The sequence below is a fragment of the Xiphophorus hellerii genome, chromosome 2 (genome assembly GCF_003331165.1).
Source record: "Xiphophorus hellerii strain 12219 chromosome 2, Xiphophorus_hellerii-4.1, whole genome shotgun sequence".
Classification (NCBI taxonomy): domain Eukaryota; kingdom Metazoa; phylum Chordata; class Actinopteri; order Cyprinodontiformes; family Poeciliidae; genus Xiphophorus; species Xiphophorus hellerii.
Genome location: NC_045673.1, coordinates 3,246,556 through 3,259,285, shown reverse-complemented (window position 1 = coordinate 3,259,285; position 12,730 = coordinate 3,246,556). Strand labels below are relative to the sequence as shown.

Sequence of the window (12,730 nt, the reverse complement as noted above, 5' to 3'; positions counted from 1 at the left end):
GGCTACACCGCGTCTCGCCTTCATATAGATTAACTCTCCCGCTCTGCTTCTTTAAACATCCTGTGTGTGCAGTATATCGAGTATGGCCAACAGTCACGTGACCCTCCGGTGAAGATGCAGGGATCCATCACTACACCTGGAAGCGTCGCCCTGGCCCACGCTCAGGCTCAGTCCCAGCAGCCGCCCAACCTCAAAGCCCCCCAGCCAGGCCAGCCCAGTACACTGGCTACCACCACCACCACCACAACGACCACTGCAGCCAAAACAGGCACCATCTCAAGGCCCACGCAGAGCACCTTCAAGAAGGATATGCCTGTAGGTTTGATGTTATAACTCTTATCGTTAATCTGCATCAACACGCTCACAAACGTTGGTTTCTCCCTCCAGCCTTCCATAAACACTACCAACATCGACACACTTCTGGTGGCGACGGATCAAACCGAACGGATTGTAGAACCTCCAGAGAATGTCCAAGAGAAGATTGCTTTCATCTTCAACAACCTTTCTCAGTCCAACATGACACAGAAGGTAAAGAAAAATTCGGATTATCTTTATTTTTTAATTTCAGGGATGTCTACATTGGCACTTGCAATTAATCTGAAAATTTTTACGTGTTAATATTGCATAACACAGATTAAACTACCTTTGTTGATCTAAAGTGTTTGCACGGTTTGAGACAAAAGATTTTTTGAAACTGTGGATACAGTGGTGGTTTTCGAAATGTGGGCAGTTAACCAGGGCGGCATCAGAAAGGGGTGTGGAACCCAAGAACTAGAAAATTAAATGTCTTATCTGTTGGCTGTTCCCTGAACAAGTTTGGTACAACTTGTATGCATTCAGTCCATATAATTTTACATTTTAAAGCTCACCAAGAAAGGAAATAATTTGAGATCATTAAACTCATTCTAGTTTCACACTGTACTTTTCTCTTTAGCATGTTCAAATATTAGCAAATACTATTCTTCAATTAAATAATTTCTGAATTCCAGAAGGAAGTTTGTTTCAATTCTTTTTTCATTATTTCCAATATTTTGCATGTATATTTTCTTTGAATTTTAAAGCATTACTTATTAAAAAGTTTATTAGTTGGAATCCTAATAATTTCTTTGTAACTTAACCAATATGTCCGTACCTATATCTATCTGTATATTTTCTGAGCAATATGACAAAGAGGACATAACCAAAAATATTTTATTCCCTGATGTTTGTTTGCTCTTTAAGCAACACCTGTTTTCTTTTTTCAAAAAACAGGTAGAGGAGTTGAAGGAAACGGTGAAGGAAGAGTTTATGCCGTGGGTGTCTCAGTACCTAGTGATGAAGCGCGTTAGCATTGAGCCAAACTTTCACAGTCTCTATTCCAACTTTTTGGACACACTGAAGAACCCGGAGTTTGTCAAGATGGTTCTCAATGAAACTTACAGGAATATCAAGGTACACCTTCACTTTAAAACAATGTTATTTAGTCCCTGTAAGAGGTTCGATCTTATTTTGCAGGCATTGTCATACTAATTAGTCAAATCTCTCTCTGATCATCTGTTTGTGACAGGTGCTTCTAACCTCTGACAAAGCAGCTGCTAACTTCTCCGATCGCTCCCTGCTCAAGAACCTTGGCCACTGGTTGGGCATGATCACTCTGGCCAAAAACAAGCCAATCCTCTACACAGTAAGAGCTGGAATCATTCTGTAAATACTAGCACAGTTTCTGTCCTCCTACAGCAGCTTAAAGCACATTCTCCCTCTTTTTTTCAGGACCTGGAGCTCAAATCTCTCTTGCTAGAAGCCTATGTGAAAGGCCAGCAGGAGCTCCTCTATGTGGTTCCCTTTGTGGCCAAAGTCTTGGAGTCTAGCCTACGGAGCATGGTGAGCAAGTGGATGAATGTGTTCTGCTTAATGTGTCAGTTCAAGTTGATTTTTACACATAAATGCTTTTGTATTTCTCTATAAACACATCAGGGACAAAAAGACCCCAAAAAACATCAAATCTGAAATGTGATTTTTAACTTTGTAGTGTTTTTTGTAGTGCTCAAGCTTTTCCTTTTTGACATTTTATGTACAAAACTTGTGCTGTGGTTTTATAAATGTACAATATAAATAACATTTGATTTAATTGTTAAATATATATTTTCATGCTGCAGGTCTTCAGGCCTCAGAACCCTTGGACTATGGCCATCATGAATGTTCTCGCTGAGCTCCATCAGGAACATGACCTCAAGGTAAATAACTCTCCCCACCCCAGAGGTGGAGCAGCTCTGGTTTTCTTACAGGTTTCACTGATCTTGTGCCATAATTTACATCATCGCTATATGGTCCAAATGAGGGCTAAAGCTGTTTATTTTGTCACCACTTTTATTAAAATGGAAAATGGCAGTCAGACTAGATTAGATTAATTTTTTTGAATATTTGAATAATCAGCAACTGGGATTTTGGTGTATGTGACACATTTAATGTATTTCAACAAGGGGCCTGGTGGTAACTGGTGCATCTAGTAAACAGAACCAGGGTGTACATGGAAAATATGTACTTTTTTTGTGTTAAGAACTATAATAAAAGTAAGATTAATTAAAAATGAAAATACACTTGCACGCAGTTGTTAAAGTACAGGAAATAAGGGAGGGAATTGACCTGGAGTTGGTGGTTCACTGTTGACAGTATCATAAAGTGGCGGTAATTTGTTCAATTGTTTTCTATCCAGTACAGTATCCAAGATGGAGCCATTTTTTCTCATTTCTTGTTCTTATCTTTTTTTCTTCAGTTGAATTTGAAGTTTGAGATTGAAGTTCTGTGCAAGAACTTGTCTCTGGACATCAACGAGCTGAAGCCAGGGAACCTGCTGAAGGACAAAGAGAAGCTGAAGAACCTCGAGGAGCAGCTGTCTGCACCAAAGAAAGAAGCGAAGCCACCAGACGAAATCCTGCCACCTCCTACCACAGGTTGTCACATTATGCCAAGTTTCTGTTCTCACATTCTTCAGAAATATACTGAAAAAATGACCATAAATTTAAACCTTTTGTAGCTTTAAAGTAAAATGTGCATTAAAGCTGCAGTACTTTTGGAAAAAAAAAAAAAAGTTTCTAACATCTTTGTTAAAATGTCGTCACATTGCGGTTTTATAATAAGAGACAGATAATCTGTGAAAAGATCAAGCTTCTCCCTGAGCTACTGTTGCTGTGTGAATGAGTACACCGCTTTCGGTAATAAATAACCAATCAGAGCCGGGAGGCAGGTTTTAGTGCTGTCAATAATCCTCTTGAACACGCTGCTAAATGTACAAAAAGCAGAGGAACAACTCGCCATCACAGAAACTATTTATCTTCTATCATCGATAAGATCCATGCTACTAGCTTTAGCATTCACGACAGACTGCTGACAGGAATAAGCTGCATGGTAGCAGGGAGGGAGCTGCGCACACACAGTCATGATTGACAGCCTTAAGACAGTCCTCCTGGCTCTGATTGGTTGTTTCTAGTTAGCACTGGGAGAAGGCAGAGCAGGTTTTAACTTTTTTTTCCCACAGATTGTCTTATGCATTCCTCTTCGACAACATAGTGACAGTTTCAACAAATATGTAGAAAATATTTTTTTATAAAAGTTGTATACTGCAGCTTTAAAATGACTTACTGAAGTACTTATTGTTGTTTTTCTGATCTGCTTTTTGTGGCCAACAGGTGACTTTGTTCCGTTTCCAGCTCCTTCCACAACCCCAGCTGCCACCACCACCACCTGCACCACCACCGGGCCGCCCACGCCTCAGTTCAGTTACCATGACATCAATGTCTACGCCCTGGCAGGCCTGGCTCCACATATCAACATTAATGTCAATGTAAGTCAAAAAGTCAATCTAATATTAATGATCCCAGGAAAATTAGATAGATACTTTATAAATAATATATAATCCACTGGTCCAGCGGACTCCTCTCAGTTGATCTGACATTGATCTTGTTCTCCTTCCTGCCTGCAGATCGCTCTGCTGCAGGCTCATCCTCAGCTCAAACAGTGCGTGCGTCAGTCTGTGGAGCGAGCGGTCCAGGAGCTGGTGCACCCCGTGGTGGACCGTTCCATCAAAATAGCCATGACAACATGTGAGCAGATCATCAGGAAGGACTTTGCCCTGGATTCGGAGGAGTCTCGCATGCGCGTAGCCGCCCACCACATGATGAGAAACCTGACCGCTGGCATGGCCATGATCACCTGCCGCGAGCCGCTGCTGATGAGCATCGCCACCAATCTGAAGAACAGCTTTGCTGCGGCGCTCAGGGTGAGCTGAGAGCCACTGGCGGCTCACACACGTCACAGTTTATTCTTTCCATGTCAGAGTCCTTCATGGTTTCTGTGTTTGTCGTTGTCACCAGGCACCGACGCCACAGCAGAGAGAAATGATGGAGGAGGCTGCAGCCAGGATTGCTCAGGATAACTGTGAACTGGCCTGTTGCTTCATCCAGAAAACTGCTGTGGAAAAAGCTGGACCTGAAATGGACAAGCGGCTGGCCACAGTGAGTCGATAATTCTGACTCTTCATCATGGCACCTGTTAGTAGGTAGAATATAGAATATAAATTCCTAGTCATGGGAATTCTGAATCTATTCAAGACGCTTAAAAAAAAATATGGTTAAATGTGTTCAAGTTTTATGTGTTTCACTCCTATTTGTGAATATAATGGATATTTTATTATACTGGTAATTTAAATAACAGAAATTTATTCACCAGCCTATTTTTAAGTATAAACTGGTGAAATTTGATACAATATGGAACCTAATAGAATTGTTTTAAATGTTCTAGTTTACCGTCCTTTCCTCTAGTCAGTCACAAAATTTAAACAGGATGCTTAGATAATTCAAATTTGGTGAAAAAATAAAATGGAATTTGAAGTATAACAAAACAACCTCAGGTAATTCTTAATATTGCTGATCAAATAGGGGTGTGCTGTGGTGGCGCAGGGGGTTAGCACGCCCCACGTTTGGAGGCCTTAGTCCTCGACGTGGACGTCGCGGGTTCGACTCCCGGTCCCGACGACCTTTGCTGCATGTCTTCCCCCTCTCCTCACCCTCCTTCCTGTCTGCCTACTGTTGAAAAAATACGAGCCACTAGCGCCGCAAAAACTCTTTGGAGAAAAAAATGGAAAAAAATATATATATATTGCCGATCAAATAAAAAATGTATTTGTATAGCACATTTCAGCAGCAAGGTATTTCCAAACGCCTTTTACTCATCATTGTTTTAATCTGCTCTCTGCTGAAGGAGTTTGAGCTGAGGAAGCACGCACGGCAGGAAGGCCGTCGCTACTGTGACCCCGTCGTCCTAACCTACCAGGCTGAGCGCATGCCGGAACAGATCAGACTCAAGGTAACAACGCCTCACTGCCTGGTTATGAAGCTACCAGCTAGCACTCGTCCAACCTTTCTCACTTCTGCTCTCTGTCTCAGGTGGGAGGAGTGGACTCTAAACAGCTGGCTGTTTATGAAGAGTTTGCGAGGAACATTCCCGGTTTTTTACCCAGCAACGATCTCTCCCAACCCACTGGCTTCCTGGCTCAACCCATGAAGGTAAATTTTGGTAAATGAACAAAAGGGAAAGTTTGGATTATACTTAGACATCAACAGGATCTTAGGATGTCATTACGTTAATAAAAATACCTTTTAGGTCTCAAGTGAACGACATTTTCTATAAAGTTTGTAATTATATTGAGTTATTTAATTTTGTGGGGGTTTTTTGTGATCGTTTCTTCCACAGGCGTTTTGAAAATAAGTTGCTTTACTTTATTAACCCCTTCCTGTAATTCCGAACCTTCTGACGACCCCATAAAATGTAATTAAATTAGAAATTCAGGAAAAAACTTTAAATAATTTTAACTTTATTTCCTTTTCATTGCTTAGCAACAAGCCTGGGCCACTGACGACGTGGCTCAGATCTACGATAAATGCATCACAGACTTGGAGCAGCACCTTCATGCCATTCCTCCAGCGCTCGCCATGAACCCGCTGACCCAGGGTCTGCGGAACCTGCTGGAAGCCGTGGCTTTGGCGCGAAACTCCAGGGATGGCATTGCTGCCCTTGGCCTCCTGCAGAAGGTAGGACTGCTTCAGTAGCAAACACCCGGCAGCTGAGGCTGTTGTGGAAACGTATGAGGCTCCTGATGTGTAACCAAGCTGCTTTCTGTCTCGTCAGGCTGTTGAAGGTCTCCTGGACGCCACCAGTGGTGCTGATGCTGACCTGCTCCTTCGCTACAGAGAGTGCCACCTGCTGGTGCTGAAAGCTCTGCAGGATGGACGGGCCTACGGACCGCAGTGGTGCAATAAGCAGATTACCAGGTAAATTCACTCCTCAGTATTTTTGGAGAATTTAATACTAAAAACTGTATATTGTGGACTCTGTATCTTTCAGGGTTCGTACACAATCTACGAAAATGCTGGAATTTCATTGAAGTATTTGATATTCTGATTGAACAATTTTGTAACAAAGTCCAATCTAACATTTGATTAAAAGCCTAATTTTGGAAAGCGTTATTTACTGTTGAAACCAGATATGTTCATATACCTAATAAAAAGAGATTGGGTTTTTTTCTTGCTGTATGAAGCTAAGTCAGACTAAACTTTTCTTGTTTTAGGTCAGATACAATTAACGGAATTATGTCCATTTACTAAAAGCCAGAAAACTTAGTGAGAGCATATTTTAAAGATTTTTTTAATGACTTTCTTTATAAATGACAATTTATTTTGAGTAAGAAGGTCATTTATCTTGACATGATTTATTTGGATTGTTCCAATTTAAAGAATATTATTCCAAATGGCTAAGTAATTTATTGATATGTGCAATTAATATAAATATTGGCTGGCTTATATTATTTACATTGATCAACGTTGTTACTCTTAGTGTTTTGTTCTCAGACCAGTCAGGTGTGAGTGAGACGCATTCCAAAACATACATTTTTGTTATATTTTAGTTTTCTTTGTCCCTGCTGTAGAATATAAAATACTGTCGCAAGATCTTAATGTCAGTAATAAATTATATCATCTAACAGTGAATTGAAACTTTTTGTGGAAACTTGCCTCAATCCTTGAAAAGTGCCTGAATTTAACTTTGTGAAAAATGTACTCATGTGCTCTGTTAATGAAAACCTGATGTGAAATCTGCTCTGTGTGTTTATAGGTGTCTGATTGAATGTCGGGATGAATACAAGTATAACGTGGAAGCAGTGGAGCTTCTGATCAGGAACCATCTGGTGAACATGCAGCAGTACGATGTGCACCTGGCGCAGGTAGAAACGCTGACTTTACTTCCTGGTTTTCTCCCTTTAGTCTGTCTGAGGCGTTACTAAGCTGATTTATATCGTCTTTCAGTCGATGGAAAATGGACTCCACTACATGGCGGTCGCATTCGCCATGCAGCTGGTGAAGCTGCTGCTGGTGGACGAGCGCAGCGTGAGCCACGTCACGGAGGCAGACCTCTTCCAGACCATCGAGATTCTGATGAGAACCTGCGCACACTCCAGAGCCAACGCACCAGAGGGGTAATGACCTCATTCACAAACTAAAACTAAATCAGGAAGTGCTGTCCACAAAAGCCCAGATTTATTTACTTATATTTTGTTTACAGGCTCTATTTTAATCTTTTCCCACATGCACTGAAGGTTTTCATGTTTATTCTTTCACCTTCATATTTACACCTGAGTACAGGTACTTCATTCTGACTCATCATTCGGGTGTAAAAGAGCACCCAGACTCAACACTAAACTAAATCATTGAGGATTTTAAGGACTTGTAACCAAAAAAAGAAAAGTTTTTATTACATTTATTGAAATGTAATAAAAACTTTTGTTTTTTTGTTTTATTGTTCTTTTGAAAAGAACAATATTTGTTCTTTTCTATAAAAACTGTTATAAGATCTTTGGAAAAGATAATTACTAAAATGTTGGACCATTATCAATAACAAGAAGGTTAATTGTGTAATTGTTGTGATGAATTTGAAGTTTATCCTGATATTTTGGACCTCTGCTAACTTTCTGCTCATCCTCAGGCTTCCCCAGCTGATGGATGTCGTTCGCTCCAATTACGAAGCCATGATTGACCGAGCACACGGAGGGCCCAACTTCATGATGCACTCTGGGATTTCCCAAGCTTCCGAATACGATGATCCTCCAGGTCTGAGGGAGAAGGCAGAGTACTTGCTGAGAGAGTGGGTCAACCTGTATCACTCAGCTGCAGCTGGCAGGGACAGCACCAAAGCTTTCTCTGCCTTTGTCGGCCAGGTTAGCATTCCTTTACAGGCTTTAGTCTTCAAGTTACAAGTTTCTTTGTATAGCACGTCAGTAATAGAAAGTTCAAAGTGCTTTATTTCATAAAAACATAATGCAACATAACACATTGCATTTTGTCAAATGCCAATGTCAGTGCACATCAAATATGTTGATTAATGTTTCATTTATCAATCAAAAGCACCTGTAAGCGGTGGTTTTTTTTAGCCTAAATGTTGAGGAACTCAGTGTTTCAGCTGTTTTGAAGTTTGTTTGTGGTGAATAGAAGCTGAATGCTGCTTCTACATGTTTGGTTCTGGGAAGAATGAAGACCAGAACCAGAAGACCTGAGAGATCTGGAGAGTTGATAGAACAGCAGCAGATCTTTAATGTGTTGTGGTGCTAAGCCGTTCAGTGAAACTAAGAGTACTTTAACATCTATTCTCTCAGTGTAGAGACTTTAGATTTGGGTGATGTGCTCTATCTTGCTGGTTTTAGTCAGAAACCCAACAGCAGCATTCCGGATCAATTGCAGCTGGAAGATTGATTTTTCTTTAGGCAGACCTGTTGCAGTAATCAATGCAACTAAAGATAAACACATGGATGAGTTTCTCTAGATCTTGCTGGGACATTAGTCCTGTAACCCTGGAAATGATCTTCAGGTGATAGAAGCCAATTTTGTAAATGTGTTTATGTGACTGAAGGTTCAGGTCGGAGTCCATCACTACTCTCAACTTTCAGCTTGATTTCTAGGTTCTAATATCTGAAGCTGCGCTGACTCTAGATCGTTCCTCTCTGGATCTGAAGATAATTTAATCTTGAAATAATGAATTAATGAGTTGCTGCTGTTTCTCACATCCTCCCCGGTTGTTTTCTCCTCAGATGCACCAGCAGGGCATACTGAAGACCGACGACCTGATAACGCGGTTCTTCCGGCTGTGCACAGAAATGTGCGTGGAGATCAGCTATCGTGCACAGGCTGAACAGCAGCACAACCCAGCAGCTAGCGTAGCCATCATCAGAGCCAAATGTTACCACAACCTGGATGCCTTCGTCCGGCTCATAGCCCTCCTAGTGAAGCACTCTGGAGAGGCCACCAACACCGTAACAAAGATCAATCTGCTCAACAAGGTAAGCTGGATTTTTCTGCTTGATGATCATCTAATCCATCTTAATCTGGAAGTAAAAATCGACTGCTCCGTCCTGCTTCAGGTCCTGGGGATTGTTGTCGGAGTGCTGATCCAGGACCACGATGTCCGTCACACAGACTTCCAGCAGCTGCCGTACCATCGCATTTTTATCATGCTGCTGTTGGAGCTCAATGCACCCGAACACGTCCTGGAGACCATCAACTTCCAGACACTCACTGCCTTCTGGTAAAACAAACAAGATGTTTTAAATTTGGGCAACATTTAAATTCATATATCAGTTTCCTGGAGTAAAAACAAAGCTCCTAAAGAACATTAGATAAAAGACAAATTAGACCAAAGAATGTTGGATTAGCAGCCAATAGGTAACAGGACAATGACTACACTGCTTTTGCAGAATGTCAATATATTGTAACCCCTTGCTTCATTATTTGTGAAATCAGATTCTTTAAGTTTCTGCTCTTCCTTGCAGCAACACGTTCCACATCCTGAGACCCACCAAAGCTCCCGGCTTCGTGTACGCCTGGCTGGAACTGATCTCCCATCGCATCTTCATCGCCAGGATGCTGGCACACACGCCCCAGCAGAAGGTAGGAGCATCTTGTATCCCCCCTCTGTCAGACACCGGTTGTTTTCATCTGTCGGAGATTAAATAATGATGGCGGACCTCTTTCAGGGTTGGCCCATGTACGCACAGCTGCTGATTGACCTCTTTAAGTATCTGGCTCCCTTCCTGAGGAACGTAGAGCTCAACAAACCTATGCAAATCCTCTACAAGGTACAGGCCACGGATAAAGTTTGAATAACTGAATAGTAATGACACATTTAGCAGTTTGCAGCAATCTAATGCTTCTCTTGCCTGAAATGTCTCCTTGTTTGTTGTTCAGGGCACACTGAGGGTGCTTCTGGTCCTGTTGCATGATTTCCCAGAGTTCCTCTGTGATTACCATTATGGCTTCTGTGATGTTATCCCACCCAACTGCATCCAGCTCCGCAACCTTATCCTCAGTGCCTTCCCACGCAACATGAGGCTTCCGGATCCCTTCACACCCAACCTAAAGGTAACCAAACTGAGCTCCAAACTTTAACTTTTATTATTCAGCTGCAGATTTGGAATTGAATTTAATTCTCCACTGTTCCTTCAGGTGGACATGCTGAGCGAGATAAACATCGCTCCCCGTATTCTCACCAACTTCACAGGCGTCATGCCGTCTCAGTTCAAGAAGGATCTGGACTCCTACCTGAAGACTCGCTCACCTGTGACTTTCCTGTCTGAGCTTCGCAGCAACTTGCAGGTTAGAAACCACTTCCTCCTGACCACAGGGTGTGTGTGCATCCTTAAAAAGTCTTAAACCCAACCCGTGTATCAAAGATTAAGGCCCAAAATGTCTTAAACCAACCTATTATGATTCCTTGAACAGGTTAGGATAGATCTATGTCCTATACAAAACATGTTCATTACATTGTTTGCACAAAATCATTCTCAGAAGATGAGATTCATTTGTTTAGTTCTGTCTATTTTGAGCTGTTTTAGAGTGTCTGTCACTTTAAATTCTAATAAGCTGCAACTGACCACGCTCCCCAACTCTTGAGTTTTTAACACTCGCATCTGAAAATAGCTGCAACAATGCACAATTATATAACTGTACATCCTTGAAAAGGAGAAATTGAGCCTCCTGCAGAACCAACAAGACTGCAAGAAGTGGTGCAGCAGTAGAGACCCCAATAGAAACATAAAAACATGCAAAATATGAATTTTGCCCATTTTTATACTTTCATTTGGGTCTCTACTGCTTGTAAAAACAGCCCAAGCGCTTAAAAAACATCCTCCCAGCTGGTTTTTGGTAACAGGTTAATGTTTTTTAGTGTCTCAAAAATGAGCCGTTTCAAAAACGTCCAGGATGTAACGTTAAAAATCAGAAACTCACCCTGTTACCTTGCGACCTAAGTGGAGCTTCATCACTTTTGGTCAGCTGGTTTTCCCCACTGTATGCTCTGTACAGTCATGGCCAAAAGTATTGAGAATGACACAAATATTATATTTTCACATGATCTGCTGCCCTCTGGTTTTCATGTGTGTATGTCAGATGTTGCCATCACATACAGAAATACAATTGCAATCATATTATGAGTAACAAAAGCTTTTAATGACAGTTAGAATGAGTTAATGCAGCAAGTCAGTATTTGCAGTGTTGATCCCTCTTCTTCAGGATCTCTGCAATTCTCCCTGGCATGCTCTCAATCAATTTCTGGGCCAAATCCTGACTGATAGCAGTCCATTCTTGCACAATCAATGCTTGCATTTTGTCAGAATTCCTAGGTTTTTGTTTGTCCACCCGTCTCTTGATGATTGACCACAAGTTTTCAATGGGATTAAGATCAGGGGAGTTTCCAGGCCATGGACCCAAAATCTCTATGTTTTGTTCCCTGAGCCAGTTAGCTATCACCTTTGCTTTATGGCAAGGTGCTCCATCATGCTGGAAAAGGCATTGTTCATCACCAAACTGCTCTTGGACGGTTGGAAGAAGTTACTCTCGGAGGACATTCTGGTACCATTCTTTACTCATGGCTGTGTTTTTAGGTAAGACTGTGAGAGAGCCGACTCCCTTGGCTGAGAAGCAACCTCACACATGAATGGTTTCAGGATGCTTTACAGTTGGCATGAGACAAGACTGGTGGTAGCGCTCACCTCGTCTTCTCCGAACAAGCTGTTTTCCAGATGTCCCAAACAATCGGAAAGGGGATTCATCAGAGAAAATGACTTTACCCCAGTCCTCAGCAGTCCTGTCCCTGATGTTTAAGTGGCTTCTTTGCTGCCCTCCTTGAGACCAGGCCTTGCTCCAAGAGTCTCTGCCTCACAGTGCGTGCAGATGCACTCACACCTGCCTGCTGCCATTCCTGAGCAAGCTCTGCACTGCTGGTAGCCCAATCCTGCAGCTGAAACACTTTTAAGAGATGGTCCTGGCGCTTGCTGGTCTTTCTTGGGCGCCTTGGAGCCTTTTTGGCAACAATGGAACCTCTCTCCTTGAAGTTCTTGATGATGCGATAGATTGTTGACTGAGGTGCAATCTTTCTAGCTGCGATTCTCTTTCCTGTTAGGCCATTTTTGTGCAGTGCAATGATGACTGCACGTGTTTCTTTCGAGATAACCATGGTTCACAGAAGAGAAACAATGATGCCAAGCACCAGCCTCTTTTTAAAGTGTCCAGTGGGGTCATTCTTACTTAATCATGACAGATTGATCTCCAGCCCTGTCCTCATCACCACCCACACCTGTGTTAATGGAGCAATCACTGAAACGATGTTAGCTGGTCCTTTTAAGGCAGGGCTGCAATGAAGTTGAAATGTGTTTAGG

At 42.0% G+C, this 12,730-nt stretch overlaps 1 protein-coding gene across 7 annotated transcripts in view; it reads left to right on the top strand.

Moving 5' to 3' along the window:
* cnot1 (CCR4-NOT transcription complex, subunit 1) overlaps nt 1-12,730 on the top strand; it is a 30,877-nt gene that overhangs the window by 15,351 nt on the left and 2,796 nt on the right. For 4 of the 7 annotated variants that reach the window (XM_032580613.1, XM_032580622.1, XM_032580596.1 and 1 more), the window contains exons 23-45: nt 73-315; nt 388-528; nt 1,252-1,431; nt 1,547-1,663; nt 1,750-1,860; nt 2,136-2,213; nt 2,753-2,930; nt 3,666-3,820; nt 3,959-4,255; nt 4,350-4,490; nt 5,236-5,340; nt 5,421-5,540; nt 5,871-6,065; nt 6,163-6,305; nt 7,144-7,252; nt 7,335-7,504; nt 8,011-8,242; nt 9,110-9,358; nt 9,440-9,603; nt 9,848-9,965; nt 10,052-10,153; nt 10,263-10,436; nt 10,521-10,670. In XM_032580613.1, the coding sequence (XP_032436504.1) occupies nt 73-315; nt 388-528; nt 1,252-1,431; nt 1,547-1,663; nt 1,750-1,860; nt 2,136-2,213; nt 2,753-2,930; nt 3,666-3,820; nt 3,959-4,255; nt 4,350-4,490; nt 5,236-5,340; nt 5,421-5,540; nt 5,871-6,065; nt 6,163-6,305; nt 7,144-7,252; nt 7,335-7,504; nt 8,011-8,242; nt 9,110-9,358; nt 9,440-9,603; nt 9,848-9,965; nt 10,052-10,153; nt 10,263-10,436; nt 10,521-10,670 (3,672 nt within the window). Of the gene's footprint in view, nt 1-63; nt 316-387; nt 529-1,251; nt 1,432-1,546; nt 1,664-1,749; nt 1,861-2,135; nt 2,214-2,752; nt 2,931-3,665; nt 3,821-3,958; nt 4,256-4,349; nt 4,491-5,235; nt 5,341-5,420; nt 5,541-5,870; nt 6,066-6,162; nt 6,306-7,143; nt 7,253-7,334; nt 7,505-8,010; nt 8,243-9,109; nt 9,359-9,439; nt 9,604-9,847; nt 9,966-10,051; nt 10,154-10,262; nt 10,437-10,520; nt 10,671-12,730 lie in introns of all 7 variants that reach the window. The other 3 variants (XM_032580605.1, XM_032580588.1, XM_032580573.1) reach the window with 1 other exon arrangement.